The 15,919-nt window shown below is 51.1% G+C and overlaps 7 protein-coding genes across 7 annotated transcripts; 3 read left to right on the top strand and 4 right to left on the bottom strand.

Annotated features, from left to right (window-relative positions):
• Positions 1–928: 928 nt before the first annotated feature.
• N7443_008591 (MRX complex DNA-binding subunit) lies at positions 929–5,097 on the bottom strand (the record flags this gene model as incomplete). Its single annotated transcript, XM_056888647.1, has 5 exons — positions 929–937; positions 985–4,758; positions 4,830–4,920; positions 5,001–5,028; positions 5,088–5,097. The coding sequence occupies 5 exons, from the start codon at positions 5,095–5,097 to the stop codon at positions 929–931; spliced, it is 3,912 nt and encodes a 1,303-aa protein (XP_056737949.1).
• A 532-nt stretch (positions 5,098–5,629) lies between these two features.
• Positions 5,630–6,847, top strand: N7443_008590 (GATA transcription factor LreB; the record flags this gene model as incomplete). Its single annotated transcript, XM_056888646.1, has 2 exons — positions 5,630–6,749; positions 6,804–6,847. 2 exons carry the CDS (start codon positions 5,630–5,632, stop codon positions 6,845–6,847), a joined length of 1,164 nt encoding a protein of 387 aa, XP_056737948.1.
• A 654-nt stretch (positions 6,848–7,501) lies between these two features.
• On the bottom strand, positions 7,502–8,637 carry N7443_008589 (uncharacterized protein; the record flags this gene model as incomplete). The annotated part of the gene is made up of 3 exons (XM_056888645.1): positions 7,502–7,985; positions 8,040–8,339; positions 8,399–8,637. The coding sequence occupies 3 exons, from the start codon at positions 8,635–8,637 to the stop codon at positions 7,502–7,504; spliced, it is 1,023 nt and encodes a 340-aa protein (XP_056737947.1).
• Positions 8,638–9,580: 943 nt separating this feature from the next.
• On the top strand, positions 9,581–10,743 carry N7443_008588 (FAD-dependent oxidoreductase; the record flags this gene model as incomplete). Its single annotated transcript, XM_056888644.1, has 3 exons — positions 9,581–9,718; positions 9,791–10,170; positions 10,290–10,743. 3 exons carry the CDS (start codon positions 9,581–9,583, stop codon positions 10,741–10,743), a joined length of 972 nt encoding a protein of 323 aa, XP_056737946.1.
• A 256-nt stretch (positions 10,744–10,999) lies between these two features.
• Positions 11,000–12,764, bottom strand: N7443_008587 (metallophosphoesterase family protein; the record flags this gene model as incomplete). The annotated part of the gene is made up of 3 exons (XM_056888643.1): positions 11,000–11,264; positions 11,319–12,694; positions 12,750–12,764. 3 exons carry the CDS (start codon positions 12,762–12,764, stop codon positions 11,000–11,002), a joined length of 1,656 nt encoding a protein of 551 aa, XP_056737945.1.
• Positions 12,765–13,119: 355 nt separating this feature from the next.
• Positions 13,120–14,168, bottom strand: N7443_008586 (putative Phosphoserine phosphatase; the record flags this gene model as incomplete). Its single annotated transcript, XM_056888642.1, has 5 exons — positions 13,120–13,259; positions 13,313–13,461; positions 13,527–13,829; positions 13,887–13,963; positions 14,091–14,168. 5 exons carry the CDS (start codon positions 14,166–14,168, stop codon positions 13,120–13,122), a joined length of 747 nt encoding a protein of 248 aa, XP_056737944.1.
• Positions 14,169–14,400: 232 nt separating this feature from the next.
• On the top strand, positions 14,401–15,838 carry N7443_008585 (tRNA (adenine-N(1)-)-methyltransferase; the record flags this gene model as incomplete). Its single annotated transcript, XM_056888641.1, has 4 exons — positions 14,401–14,503; positions 14,554–14,700; positions 14,749–14,819; positions 14,867–15,838. The coding sequence occupies 4 exons, from the start codon at positions 14,401–14,403 to the stop codon at positions 15,836–15,838; spliced, it is 1,293 nt and encodes a 430-aa protein (XP_056737943.1).
• Positions 15,839–15,919: the final 81 nt, after the last annotated feature.

Raw genomic sequence — 15,919 nt, 5'->3', positions numbered from 1 at the left:
ATCTGTCAGGCAATAGAGGCAACGTCTCAAACTATCGATGAAGCACATATCCAGTGTACTCCCCGACTTGGGCTTACAGCAACGTGAATCCGGGGTTTGCCAACAGGTAGGTCTCAACGGGATCTGAAATAAATCCGAGACAGATCTCGGACTAGGCGAGTCTCTAGTAATATACTGACATTCTTAATTTGGATTCCATCGCATGATTGATGTGACCTTGAGTGCGCCGACTAGGCTACAGCAAATTCTGGACATTGACCTTGGCCCAGTTTCTTCCCTTTTCTTTCTGAACTCAAAATACGAGGACCTATGTAACCGACGCCAAAGAGCTACTTTGGCCAGCCAAGGCCGCTTTGCCCCTTGCCATATCGCCCATCATCTGAGTAGCACCACTATTATGCACCCGCCAAGCTTTGTTAGTTTCCCTGGAGCGCTGTTCGTGCTTGACCTTCAACGAGTTACTCTCCCCAAAATACAGCCTTGGTGCTGACTCTGTCCTACCACCTATGTAGCTTTAAGATACCGCTTTTGTGCTGAGATTCATACCTTCTCTAGCCTCTTTCGTCTTGGTCTTCAGATAGTGTAGTTGCTCTTCTTTCTTTCTTTCTTTCTTTCTTTCTCAGGTGAAAGGACAAGATGATCCCATGCCTCCAGTTACGCCACGGTTGAAGATGCGAAGTAATGACTAGGTGAACATGAAGACCTTGGAGTCAGGAGTTACCGGATTAAGGAAATATAAAGGTCAATGCATTCTGTACATAGAGATGGAAATGAATAGCTCGGCCAGTGAAGCAAATGGTATCAATAGGCTATCTTTCCCGAACGCCAAAATGCGAATGCTTCCTGACATCTGCGCCTGTAAATTGAAAACACAAAGTAATATGGAATGTAAGATATCCAAGAATCTGCCAGCGACGTGAAATAGAAGTTACATGACCTGGAATCAAATTAGCACAAGTTAGTAGAAACTTATTCAAAACACACCTCAGCGATAGACTGTCTTTCGATAATTGACTTCTGTCTCTCATTCCGCGATACGCGGTAGTAGTAATCACTAAAGTCCCCGCATTGCATATGACGCAAGAATTCTTCATCGTGGGTAATGACTATCAACTGGAAGTTTGACTGCTGCTGACGAGTTCGGATAATATCATGCAGCGACTCCGCAAGGGAGCGGATATTGTCACGATCCAGATTAGTAGTCGGCTCGTCAAGAGCGATGAGTCCACAATTGACGCCGAAACACTCGGCTAGAGCGAGTCGAATGATGATACTAGCCAGGACCTTCTGACCAGCACTGCAGCGGCCTCGCATGTCCATTTCGGCGCCCTGCTTGACCATGCACACTCGGTAGTTGTACGATCGATTGCCCTTGGCATTCTCGTTATCGGATCGGATCAGGATCATATCGACGTCTGTTCCGCGGTAGGTCTTTTGCCAGAGTTCGCCGATGATGGAGTTGATCTCCTCCATCTTCAACCCGTGGTAGCTCATGATGGCTTTGTCAAGGGCGCCTCCATATCGAGCGAGATCATCCACGGCTGCTTTAGTGGTCTCTACCTTGATGTGAGCTTCCTTATACTTTGAGGCTGCATCCTTGTAGTCCGTGTTCCAGTCTGCCAGAAGCTGCATGAGCTGATCGTCTTTGGACTTCATTTCGCCCATCTTGCTGGCTTGCTTGGCAGCAAGGGCGTTGTGTTCACGGGTCCAGCGCTCAGACTCTTGCTTGAACCGGCTGCGGTCGACTTCGGCATTTTGCTCTTCCAGTTGTTCGACTTCTGCCAGGACTGTGCTGAGTGACCGTGTAGCTTGTCTGTATTGCAGATTGTCGGAGTACTGTCGCTTCGTATTCTCGCTGTCCTTCAGCTGTGTGGAGATCTTGTTTATTTCTCTTGTGATCTCGGCCTGTTCGGTCTCGAGCTTGCTGATTTTCTCCTCGATCTCGGATAAATCTTGCTTGCTCCGTTCGAGTTGGCTAGGACCTCCTCGTTCGTTGTACGAGTTGATGTCTTCGTTTGCAAGATCTAGTTGATGAATGTTTTCTGAGAGGCGGTTGATCTCATGCTGCAAGTGTCGTTCTCGCTCCTCGGACCGCTGGCTGATATCATCGTAGCGGGCTTGGGCTTGAAGCAATTCAGGCGTTAGGTTTTCGATATCCTGATCGGCCTTCTCAATTGCTTCACGCCGCTGAGAATTGAGTTTCTTGAATTCTTCGACCCGGACAAGCAAGTCGGCCTTCTTCTCAAGTTGGAATTTGGCGTTGTTGAGGCTATCTCTCACGTCGCGAAGCTGAAGCTCCAGATTGTTGACCTGAGTCCGAGTCTGGTCTCTTTCGTTTGTGAGCTTCGTCAAGGTCCTCTTCAGCTCTCGAGACTTTTCACTGCTTGCCGAGATTTCGTCTTGAATGTCTTGCAGAGTGCGAGTAGCAGAAGCGTCCTTTTCGTTGGCAGAAAGCTCCTTAATTTGATTGGCGATGCTCTTAATGTCCGCGTCGTATCTGGCAATTGTGCTCACAGTCTTGGAAAGAGATTCGACCTCTCGTTTGCTTTCCGACTTCTCGCTGACGATGCGATCATGAGACTCGAGCTTTTCTAGGAGCTGGTCACTTCCCGAGTCGTGCTCTTGCTCCTCTTTTTCAAGCGCCGGGATATCAGTCTCCAAGAGGCGGACCCATGTGTCGTACGCGCCACTAGCCTCGCGGGCAGTTTCGAGGTCTTTTTCATAGCCGGTCAAAATGTCGTCTTCGACTTCCGCGGTGGCCTTGTTCACCAAGGCCTCCAGTTTTTTAGTGAAGACCTGGAGTTCTGTCTCATTCTTAAAGGACCGAGTGCATGTGCGGCAAACCTTGTTCGTCTTTGCTGCACTAAGACACTTGGTGAGGTATTCGCCCATGCCCGCATATTGATCAGCATCTTTACGGGCCATATCGTATTGCGCTTGGCGTTCTTTGACGATTTCAGGGTACTCAGAAGGCTCTGCGTCAACTGCTTCCTGAATATCCTTCACACAATCGTCGAGCTCCTTCTCCCGCTGCTTAAGAATCTTCTTCGCATTGGCGAGCTTGAATTGAACTTGTTCCAACTCCCGGCTGACAGCATCACGGGCTCGCTCAGCATCGCCGACATACTTTGTTTCTTGATCGACGGCTCGTTGAAAGTCACGCTCCAGTGTCTGGGGCTGCCAGTCGGAGCCCAGAACTTTTGCGAGGCGGTCTCCATGAGCCCCTTTCATTGTCAGCAGGCTGCGCTCCTTGTCCTTTGCTTCTTTCTTGAGATGATCCAGACGAGCAAGATCGCCCGCTTTCTTTGTTGATTCGATCAATTCAGCATTCAGCCTAGTGTTTTCGTCCTCAAGGTGGTGAATCTGAGAATTGATGCTTTGGATCTCTCGATCCCAGGACGCAACCTTGGCTCTTTCTTTGGCGTGTTCAAGATCCGAGGTAGTATCTTCAAGCTTGGCTTCCAGGGAAGCTTGAGCACCTTCATCGACCTCGATTTCATTGAGTTTTGATTGGTAGGTTGTCGATTCTTTCTCATTAGCTGCAATCTGTCTCTTTGAAGCGTTCTTAGTCTCTTGAAGCGCGGATTTACGCTGTCCGATGTCATTCAGAGTTTCCTGAACTTCACGGAGCTCCCTCTGAGCCTCACGCTTCACTCGGTCGAGTGCTTGATTTTGCTCTCGCAAGAGACGCCGAATTTTCTGCATGAACGTATCAACGGCCGATTGATCCATGTTATCATCGAGTCCGCGGATATTGTTACCGCGGGCAACCTCATTGATCATGTTCTGTCGTCTCTGAACCTGTCGCTCAAAGTTGGCTTTGTCATTCTCATATTTTCCATATTCAGCCTGCTTCAAGCCCATTCGGTGGCGAGTTTGTTCGATTCGCTCTTTCAACTCCATATATGTCTCCTTTTGAGACTCTTCCTGTTGCTGGTACTCAACTTGTTTCATTTCGAATTGCTCCAGGGTGGACTCGAGCCATTCGTCGGAATCATCAAGCACAACCAGGTGCCTTTTTAGGTTATCGATGGTCGTCTGAATGCTTTTAGCTTCAATTCGTTTGCCCTCCAAGGCACCCAGGACCTGGGCATAGCTCTCGGAATTCTTCCAGGCTTTATCAGCCAGATCTGCGACTCGCCGCATCTCTTTCGACATTTGCTGGGTTTCCTCTCGCAATGCCTCAATCTCATCTTGCAACATGACGGATCGCTTCTCTGCCCGGTCGGCCTTGTCCTTGTCCTCTTTGGCGTGCTGCTCCATAATCTTATACTTGCCCAGTTCTTCATTTTGTTTCTTCCGTAGGACCTTGATGTTGTCGATAGCCTTTGTGTACTTCATAGCCTCGAAGATCTCGTCAAACTTCTTTTTCAGAACGGACGGTTCACTCATTGGCCAGAGACTCTCATCCTGGTGACAAAAGATAACCGAGTCCAAGACTGCTTTGGAGACGCCCAAGTATTGCGGCATGATCTGGTCGAGCTCGGCTACTCGCGAAGAGATGGACGTACGCTCGCCATTCTTGATCATCATCAAATTCCCCTCCAGTGTCTTTTGCTGCCTCGTAGTCTTCTTGACTGTGAGCTGGAGGCTGCGTGTGGCCACCATCTTCGCACCGGATGTGCCCAGGAAAGAGAGCTTCACCTGGGCAAGGACCTCCTTCTCACCACATAGCTTAGGATCGTGGATAAAGGCACCGCCTTTGCTGTTCGGCGGGAGATCACCCGTCGTAGCATACTTGAGACACTCGATAATGGTCTGTGCTAATGTCAGCTTCCGTCCGTGCCCTCCAGCTGACAGCTGACAGCTCTCAGCACTTGAGTCCATACCGTTTTTCCAGATCCATTGTATCCGACAATCAAGGTGAGAGGGGCGTGGAATTGAATGGTTTCACTGCGCGTGTTATCGAAAGAACGAACTCTGGAAACGAAGTAACTCGGTTAGCCTCCATAAGAAATTGCATCATCTTGAGCCGGGATGGCTCAAGACAAAGTACGTACCCTAAGATTGAGAGTTTATCGATTCTCGCTGTCAGAAAAGCTATGGTTAGAGTCGTAACCGACAGTTCGGAAAGTTGGTACACGTACACCTGCACATTCGTTAGCAATGAGTATGGAAGCGGATAATGATCTACACTCACATCTTGCCGGCGAGCGGAATACCGGCTGTTCGGCTTCGGTCACAGCGAGGACGAGAGAATCTGGCGCATCCGAAAAGGCAGCAACTAAAGAACGAGTGCTCAGATCGCCAGCAACTTGTGATGCATCAACTTTCTCCACTGCGCGTCGGTGCGACACGAAGTCACGTGAAGCGGAGTGGCTGATTACCTGAGCGGCAACTCACAAGATCGGCGGACGCCTGTCAAACCAGTTGGCCGGCTGTTATTTCCCTCTCTTTCCCGGATTTCAGTTCTCTATGTGATAGGCGCCAGCAGGGGTTCGCCTTGAAACCACGAATATCTGTCTGGGGTTTGGGAATGATAATTTCCACTCCAGATCTATACCGATTACCCTCCGTTCGGAGAATGCGCCTACTGTCCGCTTAACCCTAATACCAACTACGCAATAGGACCTCCTGGCCAGCATCATACTCAGCTAAGCTCGTCTCCCTTCGTGCGCGCTTCATCGATATGGCCCATGGCCAACAGCAGTCTGCCTACACTAGCATGCACTTACCTGGTCCACTTCCACGAGCCAGCTCAGGTGAAGGCAACCCAGGATACATGGTCGAGCAACAGAACATGGCGGGGTCGTCGGGGTCGTATGCGATGCAGAGGCAGCAAGGAGGATACCCAGGTGTACAGAATGACCCGGGTTGGATTGAACGAGTCTTGGAGGAGATGAAGGATATGCTGGTTCTACTTAACGCTCAGGGCCGAATCACCTATGCCTCGCCATCTGCGAAGCAAGTCACTGGCCGCGCGGCTAAACAACTTGAGGGTAACCACCTGAGTCAATACATCCATGAGGACGACAAGCCTGTCTTCTTGCGAGACATGGACGACGCCGTAGCACACAACCAGCCATTCCGTACCCATGTACGGTTCCAGAAGACCTCCAACATCTACTGCCTGGTAGAGATATACGGACACCCACATATTGCCAGCCATAATGCAGCTCAGGGGAGACACTCTTCCACTGAGGAGCGCTGCACGGGCTTCTTTCTTATGTGTCGGCCTAACCCCTCGAAGAACTCCCAACTTCTCGACTCATTTCTGGAACACAAGATCGAGAACGCGCGTCTAGTGCAGCAAATTGCCAAATTGAAGCAGGAGGAAGAGGAAGAGGCAAACTTCACCCGTTTGCCTTATCCTAAGATCGACGACAGCAAGTCGATGATGGAGAATTCGGCCACCGCGCAAATCATCTTGAGTGACCAGGATTCAAGCGAGACTGTCGCTCCGAACTCGAACTCGGATGATTCTGATAACAACTCGGGCGACTTCTTCGCCGATAATCCTCCTCAAATTGAACCAATATCGCATATTGACGGTATCGAAGTTATGACCGGTCTCTACTATGGTGATGGTGAACGATCGCAGGGCCTGAGTACCGGTTTGAGTAAGGGCCGTCTAGTCCATTGTGATATCGACATTACCACCGCCGCAGATCAAGCCCGTAATGCCCAAGAGGGTGATAGGCGCAAGAGACTCAAGGGTCAGCACACGTGCGGCGACTGCGGAACAGCCGATTCCCCCGAGTGGCGGAAGGGTCCCAATGGGCCCAAGACCTTGTGCAATGCCTGTGGCTGTAGGTTTTTCCACCTTTCAAATTACCACGTAATTGACGCTAATGATCTTATAGTACGCTGGTCCAAAAAGGAGAAGAAGCGACAGGAATCTACATAGATTTTCAACATCTATTCTTTGAAAATCTCAGACTGGCAGACTCTGAGCAGTCAAGACTGTATTTCTTGTCTATCTTCTCCTGTGTTTTTCAATTTATGCGTCAGGATACCCTTTCAACTGCTTGACCATCAATCTGCAATTTATTTTTCCAGGCGGAGTTCATTTGAGCTTGAGCTTGAACACGCTTATGCTCGATATTCAGCATGATTGATGAAGTTACGATCAATATTTATCGAGACCCTTTTTTTTCGACGTTCCAATGTCCACTATTCTAAGTTTTTGATGTATGAATCTGGTCATCTCTTAACTTAAACATCGTGACTGATGATGTACCAGCATTCGGCGGGATAGGATAATTGAAATTACTGTTTTTCATTTTTCAAATTCAAATTTTGATAAATAGCAACCGAGTTCAATCAATGAGGTATTAAAATGACATTTGTTATGTCTCAGGCGCAAGGGTCCTTTCAAACGCCATGATATGTACTTGAATGGTGTATTTTGATGCTTCAAAGTCGTCAAAAGGCTAAAACTGCGTATCTAGGTGTCACGCAGAGAGACTCAAATGTCCCCTTAAAGGTGAGAGAAAGGTACATGGAAAACAAAAGATGGTATCATGGAAAAATTATCTCAAAACAGTCGAGCTTGATGGGCTCAGTTCTTGCTTGGCTTCTTCGGTGGTGGAGGGAAGTACATGGGCGATGCGGCACTTGCCCCGATCTCCTGGGTCGTTATATGCGCGGACATGTGGGGCGAGGGCATACTGGGAGAATTCCGCAAGGGGAGGTCTGACGATGCACTTCCGTTATTGGCATCCAGTCGGTTGAAGCCTAGGGTGCGCGGGGTGAACATATGTGGCGAGACGGGGGATCCATCCTTGACGGGACCCGTTGCGACCACGGGTGGGAAGCCTGGGGTACGAGGAACCATCCCTCGTTGAGGCATGAAGCCCGGGATCATGTGTCCGGGTGACATTGGGCCTGGAGTCATGGGGATCATGCTGGGAGACTTGAGGATCTCTTCTTCGAATTCCTTTTCGATCTTCTTCTCTTCTCGCTGCTCCAGAACCTCTTCGCGTTCCTCCGGAGTAATGAAGCAGGAGTGGATGCTGAAACCGAGTTCAACGCAGTAGTATACGCTGCAGATGGTGTTAGTCTTCTGTGTCAACAAGATGTGGGGATATTTTGCATACATAAGGATAATGGAGACAGCGAAAAGTGATTTTGCCTGCTCGCAATATGCGATGTTTGATTTATGGGCTGCGACACTACAGCTCTTGGAAATGTACCATGGCGGTCCTGGCTGGGGGTGCTTGGGGTCCGACATGTCGCTTCCTGCTTGATACCGTGCTGACACGATCCACAGGACCATGATGGATCCATGGACCACCGCAGCGATGGGAGGGAAGAACAGGTGCATACAGTGAATGGGGAATTTCACGACCCATAAGAACGTGCTCAGCACTCCGATAACCAGGTTGTAGTTGGTCAAGCTATCCTGGTGTTAGCTTCTGATTTTACGGTGTGTAGATTTGAACCGAGGGCAACGTACAAGCCTGACCACACCATCGGTGCCGTGTATGCACGGTAATTAGCGGCGGCGTACAGCGCTTCATTGGGGGCGCTGTTGAAGCCATTATCTGCACCATCTTGCCATAGCAAGGATCGATACAGATTGTGCGATGCGATACCCGTCAGAGTCAAGATGACGATCGTGATCGGAAGCTCGGCGACCATCATCCAGAGCATTATCCTGCGGTGGCGATATTGCCTTGGGAAGAAGAACTGCATGTTGGGTGGTTTCGCGAGGGTTGGGCAATTAGCGCCGAGTAGGTTTCGCTCCGAAGGGACGATTCAGAAGAGAGACGATATTCAACAAGCGAATCAACCAGACCGGCTGGCTGAAGCATTCAGTGCTTCGCATGTAAATATTCCAGACTAGATCTTCGCACTGAAGGCGAGAAAATCAGAAACCCTCGAGTCTGGGCACGGAGGGCGTTAGATATGAGCTCGAGACCCCCGGTCTCCCAGAGACCGCATCGCACCAGCACCGAGAGGGGCACGAATCAGTGGGCGAAGCTCGATGCAACGAGCCCTGGGGTGTTTCCAGGAGGTGCATCTGGCCAATACCCGTGGGCGGCAAAGCGCCAGAGCAAGCATTGGGCCAGGCCGGTGGCACCAATGAGACGCCATACATGGGGGATGAGCTGCCGGTCGTCACACACTAGTTCTTCATCACACGGATCTGCACTCTCCGCATCACTGCATCACGGTCGATACCTCAGCACAGTCTCGGCTCGTGCAGGAGCATTAGTCGTAGTCTGGCGAAGCGCTTCGGTGGAGGTCAAGTTCCCCATCATGCACAGTACATGACATGATGTTAGATTCCAAGGTTTAGCGGTTGCAGACATATCCGGAGGTTCCCATGGGATGACTGTGCATCTGACTCAGTGTGTCCCTGGGGAGGATTGAATCATTCCGTAGGAGACCGTTTAGGCATCGTAAAGAGGATGATGTTCAATATGTTGATCTGTTGGACTTGACTACTTGATCTGTTGAAGGGCGAATCATGTGGGGCAGTTACTCCGCATCTTTCTTCCACTTCAGAACCCAACTTGAAAGCAACCTTGGAACTGTGCTAGTACTCTGAATCCCACAGATGAGGGGCTTGCGACTGTGTCAATCCTTGCGTACGCGACACTACCAACGTGCCATCACAGGCCCGGCCCGCAGCATGTCCCGCGAAGACTCGATCCCGCACGAACTGCGTACGGCGGCCGAACCCCGGCAAAACCAGCTATACCCAGTGCGACTGTCACAAGTGGATCAAATCAACCCCTCAATCCGCTTGCTACGGTTGGCCCTACCTAGTGTATGCCCACTCTGTCACTGGCGTTTAGCATGACCCATCCTACATTGAACCCGTTCGCTTATACTCGAACAGCATGACAAGAAACACCCATTCACCTTTCAACCCGGACAATGGCTAGATGTCCATATTCCATTTATCGCCACTGCTGGTGGATTCACTATCACTTCCACCCCGGCAGACGCCCAATTACTGCCGTCCTTAGAGTCTCTAGGTCCACCCTTTGGCGCTGAGGCTACTGCACCAGCATCCCAGGCACACCCACCTTATGTGGAACTAGCCGTCCAGGAATCACCCGGTAACCCACCCGCTGCATGGCTCTGGAAGCCACAGGAAGAAATCCTCGGCCAGGAAATTAACATCCGCGTCGGCGGTAGCTTCGTATGGCCTCCCACCGGGGTGGATATACATCGAATCCAAAACGTGGTTTTCATCGCCGGTGGTGTGGGCATCAAGTAAGCGCTCCATCTCCAGGGCTGTCCTCCCCTTTCTTTTTAATGTTCTAATCTTGGCGTGTACAACCGTGTACAACCCCGAAGAACGAGATTGTGGAATGACACTGACATGGGTTTAGTCCGCTGATTTCTATCCTTGCACACCTTCACCAGACGCAGTCCGTGAGGCCGTTGAGTGTGCGTTTTCTGTATACTAGTCGTCTTCCTCCGGGTCAGGAGACTGCGTCGCTGGACGCGGTTCTTGATCGGGTCCTTTTCCTTCCTCGACTGCGCGAGATTATCCGATCACAGGCGCTGTCACGGCGCCTACGCATTTCTCTAGATCTCTTCCTCACTAATTCGGCGCCCAGTCTTGCCGCTACTGGTCCTCCCACTGATCTCGCGATCCACTCGCGAAGAATCAGTGAGGGTGATACTCGTGCAGCAGTGGATGGGGATGGTGAATTCGATCCCCAGGGAACGGTGGCTTATGTGTGTGGACCTCCGCAGATGACGGACGAAATGGTGGAGTCACTAAAGGGGATCCTTGGAAAGGCCGGAGACAAGAGAGTTTTTTTCGAGAAATGGTGGTAAAGATCCTAATAGTCTATACTAGTGCAGACGCAAAGGCTAGATGAAAGCATGCCATAGACGGCTTAGACAAAGATTGGAAGAAAAATGGGAGATATTCAATGAGAGGTAGACACTCTACAGACGCCGACCTTTTGTAGGCAAAGGGGGAAAACAGGGCAACAGGTAGTATATGTACAGAGTAGAAAAGAAAATGGACGGAATGGCAGAGGAACACATTTTCGCCGATAAAGAAACAATGCTAGAGAAAAGGGTTTCATCAAGATGCTTCACTGGGACCTTTGACAGCACCGCCGTCGACGATCATCATTTCGTCGATCTTGGCTTCTGTCTGTCCCCACTCTAGGCGCTTGTAGGTGGTGACTCGGCCGGGGCCAATTTCGAAATCGAAGAAACGTACACGCCGGACGTAGTCGTTGTAGCCACCGTAGCCACCCAGGCCGCTGCCACCACCGTAGCACATCCAGAGGGAGGGCTTATCGTTGGCATCTGGCTCGAGCATGCAATAGTCGTTGACATGGTCACTGCAAGATTGTTAATACTTGATGAAAGCTTGATGGTATGAGAGATGAACTTACTGTCCACAACTGACAAAGAGGACGCCCTCTTCTTGCAGGGCATCCTTGAAGCCGGAATTGAACCCAGGCGCGGTAGGAGCCTCATCCCACGCGCCCTTGACGTATCTTCCACTGCTCCGGTACTCGGGCAATGGGATGTGGATAAATGCCAAATTCATGTGGATGTGAGAGTATTCCAGATGTTTCCTCCGAAGGCCTTGAGCAGTGTTCTTGAACCAGCGAATTTGACTCGGCTTGATCCAGTCGTAGCCTCGGAATTGGCGTTCATCAGGAGAGTAAGAATGGGTATCAAGGAGATAGAGAGTAAGAGCAGAATGCGTGCTCTTGCCGCGGTCGAGGACTTCGACAATATAGTTTCCGACCCCGTCAATGTCTTCGGGGCCAGCTGCTGCAAGCGAGTAGGGAAGGTCTTCATAAATAGACATGAGTTGTGCTCGGTTCAAGTCGCCTTCATCATCGTGATTACCGAAAATGACGGCGTAGGGAATCTTGCGGTCGATGAGGAGTTGAACGCCCTTGAAGACTGCACTTTGGGCGTCAGGAGATGTCTCCCCGTTAACCTGGTCACCACTCAAAATGACCATATCGGGTTTCTCCTCATCAAGGAGCCTCGCCACGAATTCCAATGTGCGGGGATCGGCTTCACACTTCTGCCCAGGCACAAACTCGGCTGGAATAGGGTCACGACAGGCACCGAGACCCGTGCTCAAGTGCAGATCCGCCAGCTGCATGACCCTGAATTTTCCATTCTCGTTGATTCTGGGCGTGGGCTTCTTGCTCTTGGTCGGGTTGCCTCGTCGAATGCTGAGACGAGTCTCCAGCTTTTCCGTCCAACCGTCCAGCAACAAAGGGGTATCCTTGACCTCCCAATTCATACGGGGGTCCACAGCATCTGCACCGAATAACACATCAACGTATGTCACCGCCTTTCCAGAATCGCTCGCGTGGCGAGAGGCTGAACGCTTTAGCCAGATACCACCCGGTCGCGGTTCCCACGCTTCGACCTCACCCTTGGGACTATACTCAGTCGGAGGAGTGAGACGGCTGATTTTCAAATCAACGACGACCCTGTCATCCGCGGTCAACTCCTCCTCCTTCTTCCGCTGGAATTGAACATAGGCAGTCGAGGTCCAGCCCGAGCGCAGGTAGAGGTCCTTGTCGATGCGGTACCAAATTGCCGGGTCGAGTTTGCAAGTCAAGAAGGGGTTGAGAGATGAACACTTGGTGACTGTCACATCAGTGATCACGTAGCCGGAGTAGTGCATGGGAAGGTGGCCATGGATGGAGTCAGGGAGGACACGGAATTGATTATCGAGGAATACGACCAAAAGGATCGCGAAAGTTACTAGTAAACCGAGCTGAACGCCCGTTCGGACCTGTATAGGAAACCACATTAGTTTGATCCCTTCCGAATTGCCAAAGGAGACGTACGAGCCGGCGAGCCATGATGTAGTATCACCCTGGCAAGGACTTTGAGGATAGTTGAGAGACGCAATGTCGCATGATGTCACCCACAGACAGTAGATGGGTGCGATCCAGGTCAAGAGAAGACCGGCAGATTTAGGACAACTCATAAAGCCATGGAGGCTTTCGAAGTAGATGAAGAAACGTAAAGATGTTTTGGGGGGGAACTTCGAGGTCGCTTGGACCCGCAAAGCCTAAAGGCGGTCACTCCTTGACTCCTGACGACTCTCCGCTTTGATCGCCATGGGGTACTTCTATTGGTACTTTCTATTACTGGGTAATCTGGGGTTTCCATCTTTGTCCCCTCTAAATGCTCAAGTCTATATATTTCCCTTTCTTACGCACTCTTGGGTCGGATGGCCACCTGACTGGGAGTCACCTTGCCAGAAAGAATGTCTTGGGTGGTCGACAGGATGGTGGACCAGTTCTGGAAAGTGGTGTAGGCAATACCACGGCGCTCGCAGAAGGTCACAAGGTCTAGAACAAGGTTAGTTACAACTAGTTGTCGAGCTGGGGAGGTTGGGGATTACCTTTGCCCTCCTTGGCAAACAGGAGGTTGGTCTCAGCAGCGGCCGAGAGGTCGGAAACACCATCACCTGCGTACAGAAGAATCGGGCGCTCGTCATCATTCAAAGCAGCGTACGGCTTGATCTCCAGAGACTTGTCGTGGCCGAAGTGGCTAAAGGACGAGAGTGAGTATACTGATCGGAGACGTAGCGCACCCGCGCACAACCAAGAACCTACCTCTCATCGTGGAATTCAATCTTCCAGCCTCCCTCGCTGTTGATGTCCTTGCCATCCCGGCTGACGACTTGGTTGGAAACGACGTAAACATGGCTGTCGATCTTGTGGCCCAGGAACTCTTCCAGCAAGGCGAGAATGACGGGGCGCATGCCTCCGGACAGAATGACGATGGGCACGTTGTTCTCCTTGGCCCAGTAGTAAAACTTCTGAAAGTATGGGTCCAGCTTCATGTTCTTCTTCAGGATCTCGATACACTCGTTGAACGGGGTCTTGATGCTGTCGAGCATTTCGCGGAAAGCATCCCTATAGATTTTTTGCGTCAATGACCAATACCTTCATCGATGCATTTCTTCCACCCACCGGAAACCCAGAGTCTCGTCGAGAACCCGCTCGTTCAATGCCTTGCGGCGCTCGGCGCCGAAACCGAGATTGTCAATCTGCGAAGGTCAATTTGCGAAAGGCGCGGAAAGGCCTTGGGCACGAACCATGAAGTCATTGCCTTGGAAAAATGTTAGCACCGCGGCCTATATGTATTGGGAGGGAAGAAGACCGACTGTCATCGACTGTGATAGTGCCGTCGAAGTCGGTGAAGAAGACCAATCGCGGCTTGGTCTCCATGTATGGAAGAGCGACGGACCCCATTGTGGCGGATTTGAAGTAGTATATGAAGAAACCTGGAACTTGTAGAATGCAAGTATATGGGAGGCAATATGTGAAGACGCGAAGAAAAAAAGATTGGAGGGGTCCGGTGAACCACGGAGGGGAAGCCGGGGATTAACATGTGGGTCAATCACGGCGCCGCAGTGGGTAGATTGCATAGGTGGTCGCGCCCAAGATTTTCCCGTTCTGGTCATTTTTAGCCCCGGAGCTTGCCATGACTCGTCTTCTTCAGTCCCTCAGGCGCGTCCTAGGATGGACTCCGCCGAAGACTGCTCCTCGAGCTCGCACTCTCAACCCGGATTTCTCCATCTTTCAAGGTGTGTTCATCGAGGATCTTCGCGCTCGGCTGAGAACTGACACCACGCAGAGGGCGATCGCGCCGTGTTGCATACCAAGCAGCCTTCCCTGACGAAGCCATTGACGAAAGGCAGCAAGACAAATCTGCGTCGGGGACACGTGGAGCATGATCGCATCATTGGAAGTCGAGTCCGCGATGCTGTTCAGGCACATAAAGGTAGGAAACAACGGCATCCCGCATGGCAGCATACTAACCTCGTTGTAGGTCCGGATCTTCGATTGAGTCTTCCAACGTTGGAAGAATACGTTGCTCTAACACCTCGACATGTGACGCCGGTATGCATTTCGTTTATGTGTAACAATACACTTGCTCACTCCATTAGATCTACGCCCATGATGCCAACCTAATCGTCTCCCTCCTCGACATTCATGTCAATCCTCCCGCGGCCGAGTCCCAACCTCCGATAGAGATCCTTGAGTCTGGCACCGGCCATGGCTCTTTGACTCTCCACTTGGCACGCGCCATTCACGCTGCAAACACAACTCCACCTCCTCAGCCTCAGCGATCTCAGATTCGGTTCGTCGAAGATCGACTCCAACGACCAGGAGAGAAAGATTCGGAAGATAAGCAGTCAGCCACGAGTATCGACCCCTCACAACAGGAATGGGATGAATGGCGGGCACAGCGCGGTGCTGTCATCCACTCCGTGGACGTCTCGTCAAAGTTCTCCGCGCTAGCTGAGAGCAACGTACGGGGCTTCCGCCGCGGTATCTACACCGGTGATGTTGATTTCTACGTTGGTCCGGTCGAGAACTGGGTCGCGGAACAGAATAAGCAGCGTACCAAGACCGGTGTTCTGGCTTCGCTCACGGGCTCGGGATCAGTCGAGCCCTACCTGTCTCATGTCATCCTAGACATGCCTTCGGCACACCTTCGGATTCTCCATGTGGCTTCTATCATGAAACGAGACGGTATACTGGTCGTTTTCATGCCCAGCATTACTCAGGTTGGTGACTGTGTCAAGGTCATCCGGGAAAACCGATTGCCTTTCTTCCAAGAACGAGTTGTCGAACTTGGAATCGGAATCAGCAGTGGCCGGCAATGGGATGTCCGTCTCGTGGCTAAGAAGTCTGGTGCTGACCCTTCTTCTTGGGGACTTTCCGAGGCTGATGAGGCTACTCCGGCTGAGTCTGACGAGCCAGCCTCGGATAATAGCGGTGAGGTCCCTGCCCCCGAAGAATTGGGTAAGGAAGATGACACGGTCATGGTCTGCCGTCCCAAGGTCGGTTTGCGCACTATGGGTGGAGGTTTTGTGGGAGTTTGGCGACGCATTGAAGATCCCTCTACGCGGTGATCTCCCCTCCGCGGTGGTATATATGTATCAACACTTGTATATTAAAAGCTTAGAGAAAGACGACGATAATTGTATAATAGA

This window comes from Penicillium atrosanguineum (assembly GCF_028827265.1).
Source record: "Penicillium atrosanguineum strain IBT 20685 chromosome Unknown utg000007l_segment0_segment0, whole genome shotgun sequence".
Classification (NCBI taxonomy): Eukaryota; Fungi; Ascomycota; class Eurotiomycetes; order Eurotiales; family Aspergillaceae; genus Penicillium; species Penicillium atrosanguineum.
The sequence above is the reverse complement of the archived record's forward strand: the minus strand, read 5'-3'. Positions and strand labels throughout refer to the sequence as shown.